Source organism: Eupeodes corollae, chromosome 1 (genome assembly GCF_945859685.1).
Source record: "Eupeodes corollae chromosome 1, idEupCoro1.1, whole genome shotgun sequence".
Lineage (NCBI taxonomy): Eukaryota > Metazoa > Arthropoda > Insecta > Diptera > Syrphidae > Eupeodes > Eupeodes corollae.
The window spans coordinates 183,211,519-183,225,219 of record NC_079147.1 but is presented as its reverse complement, the minus strand read 5'-3'; the positions used below and the strand labels follow the sequence as shown (position 1 = coordinate 183,225,219).

General features: G+C 32.0%; 1 protein-coding gene across 1 annotated transcript; it reads right to left on the bottom strand.

Annotated features, from left to right (window-relative positions):
• Positions 1–1,404: 1,404 nt before the first annotated feature.
• Positions 1,405–9,755, bottom strand: LOC129941082 (zinc finger protein 662). Its single transcript, XM_056049625.1, has 4 exons — positions 8,722–9,755; positions 2,666–2,856; positions 2,063–2,316; positions 1,405–1,912 (listed from the first exon to the last, which is right to left on the bottom strand). The coding sequence occupies exons 1-4, from the start codon at positions 9,529–9,531 to the stop codon at positions 1,611–1,613; spliced, it is 1,557 nt and encodes a 518-aa protein (XP_055905600.1). The 5' UTR covers positions 9,532–9,755; the 3' UTR covers positions 1,405–1,610.
• Between the last annotated feature and the right edge of the window lie 3,946 nt (positions 9,756–13,701).

Below are 13,701 nucleotides of genomic sequence, written 5' to 3'. Positions count from 1 at the left end.
AAATTTGCTTATAAAAAAAAACATTTTTTAAATTGACAAACCAAACTAAAATCAAATAACTTGACAGCTGACAAAATGGCCGCCAGTTAAAATAGTTTGCCAACTTAATTGCTTCTAAAAATGGAAACATTGGATTAACTATAAACCTTACTAAAGTGGTTAGTTCACTTCCTTTGGCTTGATGTTCAAGAAATATATATACTTCTTCGATTTTAGGGCTTTAACACTTTTGTCAATCTAAGAGCCATTTGTTTACATTTTTAAAACACTTGATAAAATAAATGTGAAAAGTGAACCATAATAAAAATGTTGTCTTTTCTTAATATTGTGACACTGACAGTTCTCTTGATTTAAGGGTGAACTTACCGAAAAAAAAATTGAACTTTTCAAACGATTAGAGCATTATATATGTCAGGAAAACGAGGAGAACCGATAAGTTTCTTATGGAACAACACGGAATATTAAGTAAAATTTGATGCTGGGAATTTTTGAATGTTATTATTTTCTGCGAAGGCCAATTGGTTATCTTAAAAACGTCATTCCACAAGAGTCAAAAAATATTGTGGTATTGTTTTAAAGCACCTTTCGGCCAAGGCGTTATATATCGATACATTGGTTTTAATTGCATTATTTCTTATTAAATAAATATGTTATTAAAAACCCTATACCTGTTCTAAATTAATTAAAATCAAATCGTTAATTCAAAAACCCAAAATGTATTAGTGTGAATTATAGTGTGAACGTTTTGCAAAAATCAATTTTATTTTTATGGGTTTTAATGTTCTACCCAACACATTTAAGTAGCTCTAAAATCTTTAATGGAACTGTAGTCAAAATTTAAACTTGAACGTTATCGACCGAAACATTTTCTTGTAAAAAAAAATACTTCCATTAGCATATATTTTTCTTCACCACAAAAAAACTATAGATTCATTACCATATCATAACTGGAAACAACCAGATTTTTTAAGTTTTAATGGCAATAATTAAAATTATTAACTTAAATCTTCTGACATAATAAAATGTCACATTTTTTCTCAAAAGTAGAAAAAAAATATCAATCTAATCAAACTTTAAAGGCTAAATTTAATTTTAATTAACAACTCATTGTGTTCATCAGAGTGTGATCACAATTCGATCACAACAGTCATATTAGTAACTTGCTTACTATGTATTTTGTTTAAGTTAAAACATTTTGACAATAATTTATACACAAATGCCACATATTTCACACCAACTTCCTAATGAATGGCCATAAAATCTGACAGCTCTGAAATCAATAAATCGAAAATAATTCAATTAGATCATGAGAAACCTGTTTTTAAGATTTTTAAATTTTCAATTCGATTTTTCACTTTTTCCGTAATTGCTCTACCCGATAAAAATAATTTAATCAATGCATTTTATAAAAATCGAAAGTGATTTCTTTTATTGATACTTATTACATAATAAATACTTTTATGAATTTGTTAGGATTAAAATAAAATAATTACTGAGATATTTAAATTACATATTTTTATAAAATCACAAATGTCATCACGCGGGCTTTTTGAAATATGTACATTATGTCTATTTGACACTTTCATTGGAATTTATTTATGCATCATAAGCTAGCACTGGAAAGGTATTTGTTGCATTAACATTGCTTGTTGCATCATTCGTGTTGGTGGTACTGATGGTGGACTTATAGATGGCGCTAGTTGAGTTGAGATGACAGCAGGATAATGAGCTGGTTTAAATTGACATTTCTTAGCATGAGTTCGCATGTTACTCGATTGGGTAAATGCTTGATTGCAATTTGGATGTGGACAGATGTATGGTTTGCAGCCTGTGTGGTAGTTGAGGTGGGTTTTTAAATGATGTTTTTTCGTGAAGGCTTTCGGACAGATGGGACAGTTGAAGGGTTTGATGCCTGTTTAAATCAATTAAAAAAAATAAGTTTTTTAACGTTCTAAAAAGAAATTTTTTGGAACACAACTAACAAATTTCAAAATCATTGCTTAATAATGGCTGAAATTTTGTTATAATAATTATAAGAGAAAAAACTAATTCAATTTCTTACCCGAATGCAATCGATGATGAAGTGTCATATTACTGCGATCGGCAAAAGATTTTCCACAAACAGAACATTGATATGGTTTTTCACCACTATGCGTTCGCATATGTTGTTTCAGGAGCATCTTTCTGGAAAAACGTTTACCACATTCTGTGCACTTGTGTGGCTTAACTCCTGTATGAATGCGAACATGCATATTGAAGGCAACTCTTTGGTTGAAGGATTTGGGACAGTAGGGACATTCATATTCTTTTTTATTTCTGAAAAAAAGAACAAAACATTTTATCATGAGTTAATGCTTAACAAAAGATGATGATAAAACAGTTAGATCTCTGATATCCATTCTACATCTCTCAGTATATGCAATAGATTAATGAAGTAAAAGAAACATGTCTAATTTGTCAAAATAAAACCACAATGCGCTTCATACTTCGATTAATTGGAAGTGGTATATTACAATGAAACGTAAAAAGAAGTTGCCTTAAAAAAAACGATGTGGACAGATTTCAGAATAAATAAAATTGACAGATAGATCGGTTATGTCAAAACTGTCACTTTCTACCAATGTACCATTGAACCCAACTTAAATCATCTTTTTAACAGACTTACCTATGAATTTTCATATGACTGCTCAGATATCCTTTATCGTTGAAGGTTTTTCCACATTCAGGACATTCGGCTGCAAATTCTTTTGTTCCTCTATGAACTGATAAATGATATTTATAATTTCTCAGTTGTGAAAAACCTTTACCACAATCAAGACATTCATATCGTGGCGATTTGTGAGTTTTTTCATGAGACTAAAAATAAATGAAACAAATATTTATTAATTATTATATTATAACACATGTTGCAGGTTTTTTAATTTAAAGTCGAGTTGATTGTATTTGTAATTCTAAAAATAAAACTTTTTCTGGACCATTAATGCTAAAATGGGATTTTGCAATAGTATATTTTTTAGACACAAAATTTAAAACAACCTATTTGAACTCTTTGTTGTTATTGTTTTACGTGTAAAGGAACAACTGATCCAATACTGCTGGGATGTAAAAATAGGAATACAAAGGTATGAAAGATTTTTTAGTCTGACATATGTAAAAGTTGATTGATATATTTGAATATGAAGGGACCCGTAAATGTATTTCAAGCTTGTATAGTTTGGTAAAAATTGGATTTATTGAATTTTATTTCACAATAATTTGTACCATATTCATGATGGCCTACCAGCACGAAGTTGAACGCATCCATCCATTATTTATTTATTTATCTACGGATGTTATATCTTACAGATTACTAACAATTCAATGAGTAATATAACTAAATACATACAATATACATATATGCACATATAAATAAGTATATTTAAATAAACACCTATCTTAAAGCTAATGTACAATATTTTGTAAATTAATTTTAAATTCAAATTTGTTTGTTGAGAGATCAAGTTCATTACATAAAGAATTGAAAAGTTCAATACTCCTAGAAAAGGATTCATTGCAACCATAATTGTATCTAAGTTTTGGATTGTTAAGAAAATGACGTAACCGCAATTCTCAGAATTTAATGAGCTCATCATACGCTGCCGTTGGTAGTCCACATCCGAAGGACAAGGATGAGAATATAAAAATGAATGAGAAAAGCTGAGGGTACTGCACTCAGAGAAAAAATCCTATAGACTGCTCAATAGGACGCCCATTGATGTAAAACATCGTTTTTTACTATGAAATCTAATGAATTTAATGGTTTTGGAACTATTGTTTCAATAGTTTTGAAACTATTAACCATAATAGGGCCCATATTATAAATTTAATTGGAAATACCTTTGTTTTAATAGTTTTGTTTACTATTAATATCTAATAATGCGTACCATTATGTTAATAAAGGGTGTCCCAAAATTAACGCAAGATTTGAATTTGCCGCCATTTGTGCAGTGAAGTGTTGGCAACCCTGAAAAAAAGCAATTTGACAGCTAACAGTATAGGGTTATTAAAAATGGAGCGTTACACGATAGAACAACGTGTCTTCATTATTAAAGAATATTTCAAAAATATTATTATAATATTTCAAAAATAAAAACACTGATTTTTCGAGCAAAATCATCCTAAGCGATGAAGCACATTTTCATCTTGATGGCTTTGTCAATCTACAAAATTGCCGCATTTGGGGTTCGGAGAACCCACATGTGATTGTCGAAAAACAAATGCATCCACAATGCGTGACTTTATGGTGTGGATTTTGGGCTGGAGGCATAATAGGGCCATATTTTTTTTGAAAATGATGCTGGTCACTGGTGCTCGATATCGCGACATGATTACACAGTTCTTTCTGCCAAAATTGGATGATATTGATGTGTCCAATATGTGGTTTCAACAAGACGGTGCCACATGTCATACAGCCCGTGAAATAATTCAATTACTGCATGAGACATTTCCAGGTCGTGTACTCTCTCGTTTCGGTGATCAAAATTGGCCTGCTAGATCGTGTGATTTAACACTATTAGACTTCTTTTTATGGGGTTATTTTAAATCACAAGTTTATGTCAACAAACCCACAACCACCCGTGCATTAAAGGAGGAGATTCAACGCTGCATCAACAAAATTCAGCCACATTTATGCAGAATGGTCATGGAAAATTTCAACGAAAGAGTGCGCATGTGCATGCAAAGCCGTGGAGGCCATTTGTCCGATGTGTTATTCCATACATAACCCTATCCTTTGTACTTTACGAGTCAATAAAAATATAACTATCAAAAGACTAAAAACGGCGTTTTCTATTTAATTCAAATCTTGCATTAATTTTGGGACACAATTTATCTATGTTTTGGATTGTTAAGAAAATGACGTAACTGCAATTCTCTCTCCGTATTAAAGATCTCAAAGTAAGTAAAATTCGGCAGGTACCCATTTCATCCAGAGATGAATGGGAAGACAAAAAAACTCTTGGATGACAAATGCATCCATTTTTATACAGATGGCTCCAAGACAAATGAGGGAGTCGGTAGTGGTGTGTACTCAGAAAAGCTAAATCTAAGCATCTCATTCCACCTCCCTAATCATTGTAGCGTCTTCCAAGCTTAGCGATCAAAGAGGTTCTCTCCTGGCTAAGAGAAAACGTGATATCAACTCCTGATATTCGCATCTTCTCTGACAGTCAGGCTGCTATCAAATCTCTTGAAGTTGTCTCAACCAAATCTCTAACGGCCCTCGATTGTCGATCGTCTCTTATGGAGATGGCGCAGCAATTTAACATTCACCTCTGTTGGGTGCCGGGTCACAGAGACATCACAAGCAATTGTAGAGCCGATGAACGTTAAAAATGGAATCGTCATACCTATTTCACCTGAAAGGGAGAAGATAGGTATACCGATAGCTACATGTAAACTGCGCAGCCACAAAACTCATATGGCCTTCACTGGACCTAAAGCCCTCTAAAGACTTGTTATCTCAAAGCAGACTTCAAATTAGCTCACTAATAGGTGTCCTTATGTGACACTGTCTTATAGGCAGACGCGCAATACGACTTGGTGTAGCCTCAAATGACTTCTGCAGGAGCTGTATGGACGAAGAAGAAGAGGAAACAATCTCTCACCTTCTCTGCACTGTCCCTGCTCTTTCATTAAGACGCAAACTTCATCTGGGAGACTACTTTTTTGATAATCCCAGTGAACTAGCTAAAAGAGATATCAAATATCTCCTACGCTTTATAAAAATATCAAAATGGTTCGACTAGTGGGAAGTAACTCTCTAGATTCATGTGGTATCACAATGGGCCTTTTCTTTCGGCCTAAGTGTGTCGATTATAAATTCGCAGCCACTTTAACCTAACCTATCCCAAGTAATTTTCGGTGGACACTTAATACGAAAAAAAAATACATCATGCACAAACAACAAACACTGAATAGACCGTCTTTTTCCTAATGAATCAAGTCCAATTAAGGCACACCTAGATACATATCGATCCCTTCCCGCCCTTTTATCGTAACCGACATTTCCAATAAAAAAGGCAAATTAAATATTAAAATTTGCTAGTAAAACAAGGAGCCTGAAAGGCTATTGTCATGTCTTAAACCAAGCATAATTCATAATTTACAATACTGACTATGGGTATAAGTTGTTTCAAGGACCAGCAGTATGCTTTTTATTTGTAGTTTACTATACAATTTATTTTTGAGCATACGGGAAGAGCTCCATATGATGGAGTGTCAATTCTCCATTTTAACTGTCTAACTACACATTTAGTAAAAGCCTTTTGCACTCTTTCAAAACGTGTTATCCTTATAGAAGTAAGAGGAGACCATAAGATTCAACAATACTCAAGAATTAGACGAACTAAAGACATGTAAACTGATTTTAAAGCGTAACGGTTAGAGAACTCATTGCAGTTTCGCTTAGCATTGAATTAGCCCTGGCTATAATATAGTCCACATGTAACGAAAATAACAACTTTAAATCGAAAATCACTCGAAGATCACGAATTTCAAATTTGCGATCAAGAATCTGATTGAAAATTTGGTAGTTGTTTAACATTGGAACCAAAGTTCGATGCGCAGTAAAAACATTACATTTTTGTATATTCAAAGGAAGAACATTTCTTTCACACCAAACGAATAAAATATTTAAATCATTTTGAAGGTTTTGACGATCAATTATATTTTGTATGCAATTATATATTTTAAGGTCATCAGCATACATTAAACATAAAGCATTTTTTAAAAGAAATGAGATTACATTAACGAAAATATTAAAAAGCAGTGGTGCAAGGTGACTTCCTTGAGGAACTCCAGAAGAAACTTTATTAATACTTGAAACAAAATTTTCCAATTTCACACATTGTGTTTTGTTCTGTGTAGCTAGATATCCATTTCAAAACCAACCATGAAGATCGAAAACTTCTAGTTTAGCTATGAGAATTTTATGACAAATTGAGTCAAAAGCTTTGACAAAATCAGCATAGATAATGTCAACCTGATAGCCAGATTCAAAGGAATCGGTGACATACATACCTACAATAGCGCATGAGATTTGAATATTTTAGAAATTGCACGATAATTTACTACTAAATTTTTTGCCCCTGATTTGTAAATAGGACTTACATATGAAAATTTCCATTGATTCAGTAATAGTCCAGTAGAAAGGGATTTATTAAAAATTACTAGATGCGATAAAGCTAACGAAAATTGACATTGCTTTAAAACAAAAGATGGAATTCCATCAGGACCAGGATTCAAACTGGGTTTTAATTTTGAGATACCATTTAGGATATCGGATTAAAAAAATTAAGTGTTGAAATATTAGCATTACTACTGGAATAGCTTTCCATTTGATAAACATTAAATGAAGAATAAACCGACTTAAAACATTGAGAAAAAAGTTCACACAAACTTTGTAAATCGTTTGATGTTTGACCATTAAAATCCATATTTTCTTGGAGGGCAACAGATCGTTTTTTATTATTTAAAAAAGTCCAAAAAACTTTTGGATCATTAGAAATGCTGGTTTGAATATTCATTACTTATTGTTGGTGCAAGTATTATCTTTATCACCTAACAACCAAACTAGTTTTGCATTTCTTGTCGTCCCTTTTGAATTGTGCGATGGAGAATTCTTATGAAATTGAATCATACAAAATCCTTTACTCTGATTTTTGACAGCAAAAGTGACAAATTTGTATTAGAAATGTTATGTACATTTCTGAGATAACAGGGGTGGAATCGGCTAAGGTAATTGTTTATAAATGACTGTCAAAATGATCGAACTTCATCTGTGTAAGGTGATAGTCAAATTGATACCTAAAAAGCTGTCACAACAAAAATGTGTCATTTTCCTGCAAATAAGTCTTTTTTGAATAGAGCTACCAGACGCTTACAAAAAAACAAACAAATTTCTTAGTTAGATACCTTTTCTATGTACAAAAACATATTATTGTGAAGGACAAAGCTTTCGACATCTGAAAACCCACATGAATAGTAAAAATGTTATTAAAACACAACCAATTCTATACTTTTTTTTAGATTTGCTTCAGATATCATTTTTAAAGTTCACCATAGCAACAATGAATGAAAATTCTATGCCAATTCTACCCCAGAAGTCTGTGAGATCTTAGTAATATAAACTGTCCAATTGATTAAACTACTTGAACTGTCAGTGTCAAAAAAACACTCTTAATGACTTGTTTTTAGCAGGTGGCTCAAAGTTAATTATAGTAAATAGTTCATTCATATGTGGCAAACTTTACGATTTTAAAATACTATTTCTTATATTTTCTGAATATTTTTATTTCTAGGTTTGAACCTAATTGCATCTATGTGGAAAGGAAATAGTGAAAACTGTTTATCCAAAATATAATTTTAGAAAAACATTATTATCGAATCGACAGGAAACAACATCACCAAATAATTTTAAATATCATACAAAGCTTCATTACAGAAATTCATATGTAAGTCTATAGGTTTCCTTAAAGGATTATTTTGATTTAAGTTATACTTCCAATCAAATTTTAATTTAAATTTGAGTTCCTATTGTGCTATTTCGAAAGACTTGAAGTTATAACTTTTTATAAATTAAATTTTTGTAAAGCTAAGAATTACTCAAGAACTTTTCAACCTTTCCCGACGGCTAAGCATAAATTTAACTTCTACCAGACCACCATCTTTTATATTTCTTACCTGTAGTGTATCTGCACATCCAAAAACTTTTTCACAAATTGAGCACTTAAAACTTGTTTCATCTTCATTATTGATATCCTTAACATTGCCTCGTCGTCCTTGAATATCGCCTTTCACTAATGATGGTGTCAATTTCCCAATAGTACCCGCGGCGGCGGTATTATTATTAACAATACCCATTTGAGTTTTTACAACACTAACCGAATTAACTAATAAATTCTCCGCAAATTCTTGTGAATTTACAAATTGAGCTGCTGCCGCAGCTCCAAACCACACATTTGCCACTGAATTATTATCCTTTGGATATAAAGGATACTTTGGAAAATTTAAATTCTTATAAAACATATCACAATCGTTACAGTTTGGTACACTATTTGTTGTTGTTGACGTTGCAGTAAAATATTTACAAACTCGCGGTCGAATAACTTCACCATTACAGCAGCCAGGATTTCGAGGAGCTATGGGTGGAGGATGTGGTGGAGGTGCAAAATTCAATGCATGATTCACATAAGGATTCAGGATCATAGTGTTTGTTGGGAAATATGGTATCCTTTCAAAGTCATTACTATTGATCGATGATGGGAACTTAAGGAAGTCCTGTGAACTTCTATTTTTAGAAAGATCCAAAATGCCCGCTGATGTAATTTTATCCTTTTCGGAGACTTCTACACTCGATACTGTGTCGCCATCACCGTCACCCAGAATTCGATTGATGCTAAAGTCGGTTATCCTTTTATGTTCCGTGGGCGTATCAAAATTTTGCACCCGTTGCAAAATGACATGTTTCAAACCCATTCTGACATCTGTCATACTGATGATCTCGATCTTGTGTGCACAACCGAAAATTTCAACCGAGTTCCAATATTACGTGTAGTGTCACTTAAGAAGGCGGTCGGTGGTGGTGTATAGAGCTGCCCAGTCCACCTGTCTCGATGGAAGTCAGAATCTTAAATGATTGCTGTTGACATGGACACCAGCGAGTAGTGTCGTCGGTGGTTGGTTAAGTCGCCCATCACAGCCACACTCAACAGATCATTCTCACCATTCGGACTGTCATAAAAAAAACAACAACAACACACCAAAACCTTTTACTCCCCTTATCCGTCGGCTGCGCCACGCTGCCTTGCCTGCCGTTGTCTGCGGTCCAACTACCGTATTATGTGGAAGCTGTGTGCCCGGTGTGATTCGATCTTGTCAACAGAATGCTACAGCAGCGTTACACTGATTCGGATGCTGACTGGTGTAAGTCGTGGTAGTCGATAGGTAGGTACTCAACATCAGTGGCAGTGTGGACGGCCGCGGCGGGACAGGGTTTTATTGCTCTGTTATCACAGATACTTCACACAGGTGCGGTATAGTATAAATGGACAATGGTCAAGACCCATGAGTGACCAGCTGTGAATGTAAATGTGAATGTATATTTTCCGGGCGATGCGTATAGCTGCGAATGTACACAACCGAACACATTCCAATACATTCTCATTCGTCCGAGTTGCAATAGTGTCTAACTTAATGTCTTATAGGTTATGGCTCTGCTTTGATATTCTGTTGTTTTGTACGGATTAACGAAGTAAGAACTTAGAGGTAGAGATTGAATTCTACTCTGGTAGTCCAAGGGGAGGGCTGTAGTAATTAATGAGGGCAATAAAATCTCTCGTCGTTTAAAATAAACAAAATCATTATTTGTACTTGGGAGTTTTGCTTTGATAGAATTAAGAAAGTTATGTGGAAAAGATGTGGTGTGGGATTTTTCATTAAAGAAGAAGGATTCTTAGATGAGATGCGTATCCTTTTTTATGAGATTTTCTTTGATAAGTTGTTATGTGTAATGTGGTAATAATATATTTTGTGGGAAATATTATTATTAAGTGTATAATTATGAAATTATAGCTGTAATGTGACAACATTCATTTAAGTACTTAATTATCTCTTTTAATTTATATTTCTGGGAACTATATATGTATGTAGTTCCTTAGGTTTCACCAATTTACATTAAGAAAGATCTTAAAAATTGAAAGGTTTAGGTAATTGAAATATTATCAATTTTGTAGTTTGGAGAAAATAAATTATAGACGCAAACAATGTTAAAAGGGAGGATGATGAATGCAAAATGGGTTCATTATATTTTTACCAGTGAAAATGACCAACATTTATGTATTAAAGGTTTTATATTTGTTTTAAATATTTTTCCTATAATGTGTACGATAATTTTACACAGAGATATTTGTTTTCTGTACAATGGAAACTTTCAAAGTAACACTCGGTATTAGAATCGTAACCGAATCTTACCGCACTAAAACCACCAATTTATCAAAGCGAATCTATGAAAGATCGAAAAATGTTTTTAACTACCTATAGAAAGTTATCTCTGTGTGTGCGTGTGTACGTACGTTCGGGATATCATTTTTCGTCATCTAAAATTAATCAGGAACTAGTGCAAATGCAAATATCGACTTCAAACACTTGATAATAACATCAAAAGATGCAGAAAGGTCTTTTAAACAAATTTAGGGGATGTTTCTTTTACAATACCAATTGAGAACATTTTGGTTAATTAATTTAATATTGGTTTGGAAATAAAATAAAATATTTTTCAATTAGAATATTTAACGAATAAGAAATTACAAACTCGCGGTCGAATAACGATCTCCAGAATTTTTTTTGCAACGAAAAATAAACTGATGACACTTTGAGAATATTAATCGAGTAAACGGTTTTCTTACAAAAAATAAAAACCTTAGAACCTTAGAAAACATAACTAAAAGTTGAAAAAATTGATTTTCTTTTTTGAGAATAGAATAGGTCTTGACCATTGTCCATTTGTATTGACTTCAAAATTATTTCATTATACTCATTTTTTTTGATTATATCATGATATAATGTTCTTTCAAAAAATAATCGGAATATTTTTTTACAAAAAACAACAAATTTAAACAATATGCTGCTAAAATTGAGAATGCAAATTGTTTTAAAAACAAAAACAGAAATTGAAATTGTTTTATGCAAAATATTATATCTAACTTTTAATTTAATTTGTATAGAAATTTGATTGAGAACTTTTTCACAAAACACTAAAACCCACAAAAACAACAAACACTGTTAAGAAATGATTTTCCACTTAAGTATTATGAGAACAGATAAAAATATGTAGGTTTAGACTTTAAATTAAATATCTCACTATACATAATTATTGTTGTTAATATTTTGTTGAAGGTTTGAAAAAACAATAGCATAACAGCCTCTTTTTGAACTTCCTTTTTGCCAATTGTAAGCGGTTTAATAAGGGACCATCCAACAGAAAGCTGTTTGAAAATCATAAGCAAAATATCATGGAAGTAGCGAATGAAACGTTAGTTTATTTATTATTAATAGTTAACAAGCCAAATATTTCAAAATCATAGGTTTGTCAAAAAGGTTTGTTTAAATATACGAGAATTTCGTCATGTGTTGGATATTGGTTCAATTTCCAGAAAAGACCAAAGCAATAACTTCTAATCTGTTAATTCTGACATTTTATGTATTTTGTTGTTCCTGTTTATGTGGGTAAGTTTTTTTTCCAAATGGGATTATTAGTCCACCAGGAAAACTTAGTTTTTAAGAAAATAAGTTGTTATTTAACTTGTCCAAACATATCTGTACATTACCGTGTTTTTTTTCATTCTATAAATAGTATAGAAGACGATTCCCAAGAAAACGCATCGGCAGTAGCCAGATTTTTGTATTTAAAAGTTGGTACAACTGATAGAAGGCCTGTCAGAATAATTATAAAAAAAAAAAACAAAAATAGAAGAAAGTCTTGTCAAAATTAAATCTTAAAATTAACTTCAGCAAAAAAACTAGATTAAACTAATAAAATGGGAAATTTTCAAGAAGAAATGGTAAGAAAACATCTTGATATTAAGTTTCTATAAAAATAGTTTTAACCAAATAATTTGACATAAAACAAAAACTTCAAGAAGGGGGTTTGTTCGTAGACTACTAAATTAACATGAAGCTTGCCTCAATTCTTTATATATCTGAATCGAGTTGAAATGAGCTTGATTCAAATCGATTCCGGCGGGGCATCGGAGTCGATTCAAAATTTGTGAACAAAAAATATAGATTTATTTTAATCAAATTTAAAAAAAAAATTGCACATTGAGTAGCTAGAATATTCTTATATGGTGCTGAACTATTCAGTTCTTCAATGTTTAACACGAATCAAACTGTTTCACTTGCACTTCATAGAAACATCAAAACCTATTTGCATTTTAGAAAGTTCTGTCAAACTTAATCATTTTTAAAACTTCTTGTGCGGTGGAACCACCAGAAAGATTTATTTAATCTTAAATTGAGATAAGCCTTTGGTGGCAAAACTTAATTATCTTTTCTTTTGTTCTCTCTTGCAAAAAAGGCCCAGTAAGTCCATTTTTATTATCAAAACTAACAGATTGATTTTTTCCCCAATAGAAAACACATGATTCCAAATGCACAACTACTCAACGAACACAGCCATCGAGAGACAAATGCAATATCTATCGTGCCAACATTTGAGAACGAAATCACATTATATCTATCCAAGACTCGTATAAATGTCAAAAACCCATCCGTAGTAAGATTCTACTTTAACTTTTATCGGTAGTCTTCATACTGACGATATTGTTTTTGTTATTCGTGTAAAATCCTACAAAACACGGGTATTTTTCAGTAAATACCTCTTTCGTTATTGTCTTAGGAATATTAATCTATCTTATATATTATAGTTTAAGATTTTTAAAGGTCCTCAAGTTGTCTTTTTACATTATTTCTTGCAAAATCAGAAATGAAATTTTGTCTTTGTTTGCCATTCTACCCCTAAGAATTTTTATTCTAAATAAGGCATAAAAACCTAGCTGTTACTTACATTTTAGTAACAACTAACCAGACAGACGACACATTAAAAGAGGAATCCGAAGAATGTGAATGACAAAATATTGAGCAGTAATTTGAATGAATATAATA

What these genes read in the sequence shown, in the direction of transcription:
- LOC129941082 (XM_056049625.1), bottom strand. Translation starts at nt 9,531, where the DNA reads ATGACAGATGTCAGAATGGGTTTGAAACATGTCATTTTGCAACGGGTG. An exon ending in GATGTGCAGATACACTACAG is followed by an intron (nt 2,857 to 8,721) that starts GTAAGAAATATA and finishes ATTTATTTTTAG; the next exon opens with TCTCATGAAAAAACTCACAA. An exon ending in AGTCATATGAAAATTCATAG is followed by an intron (nt 2,317 to 2,665) that starts GTAAGTCTGTTA and finishes TCTTTTTTTCAG; the next exon opens with AAATAAAAAAGAATATGAAT.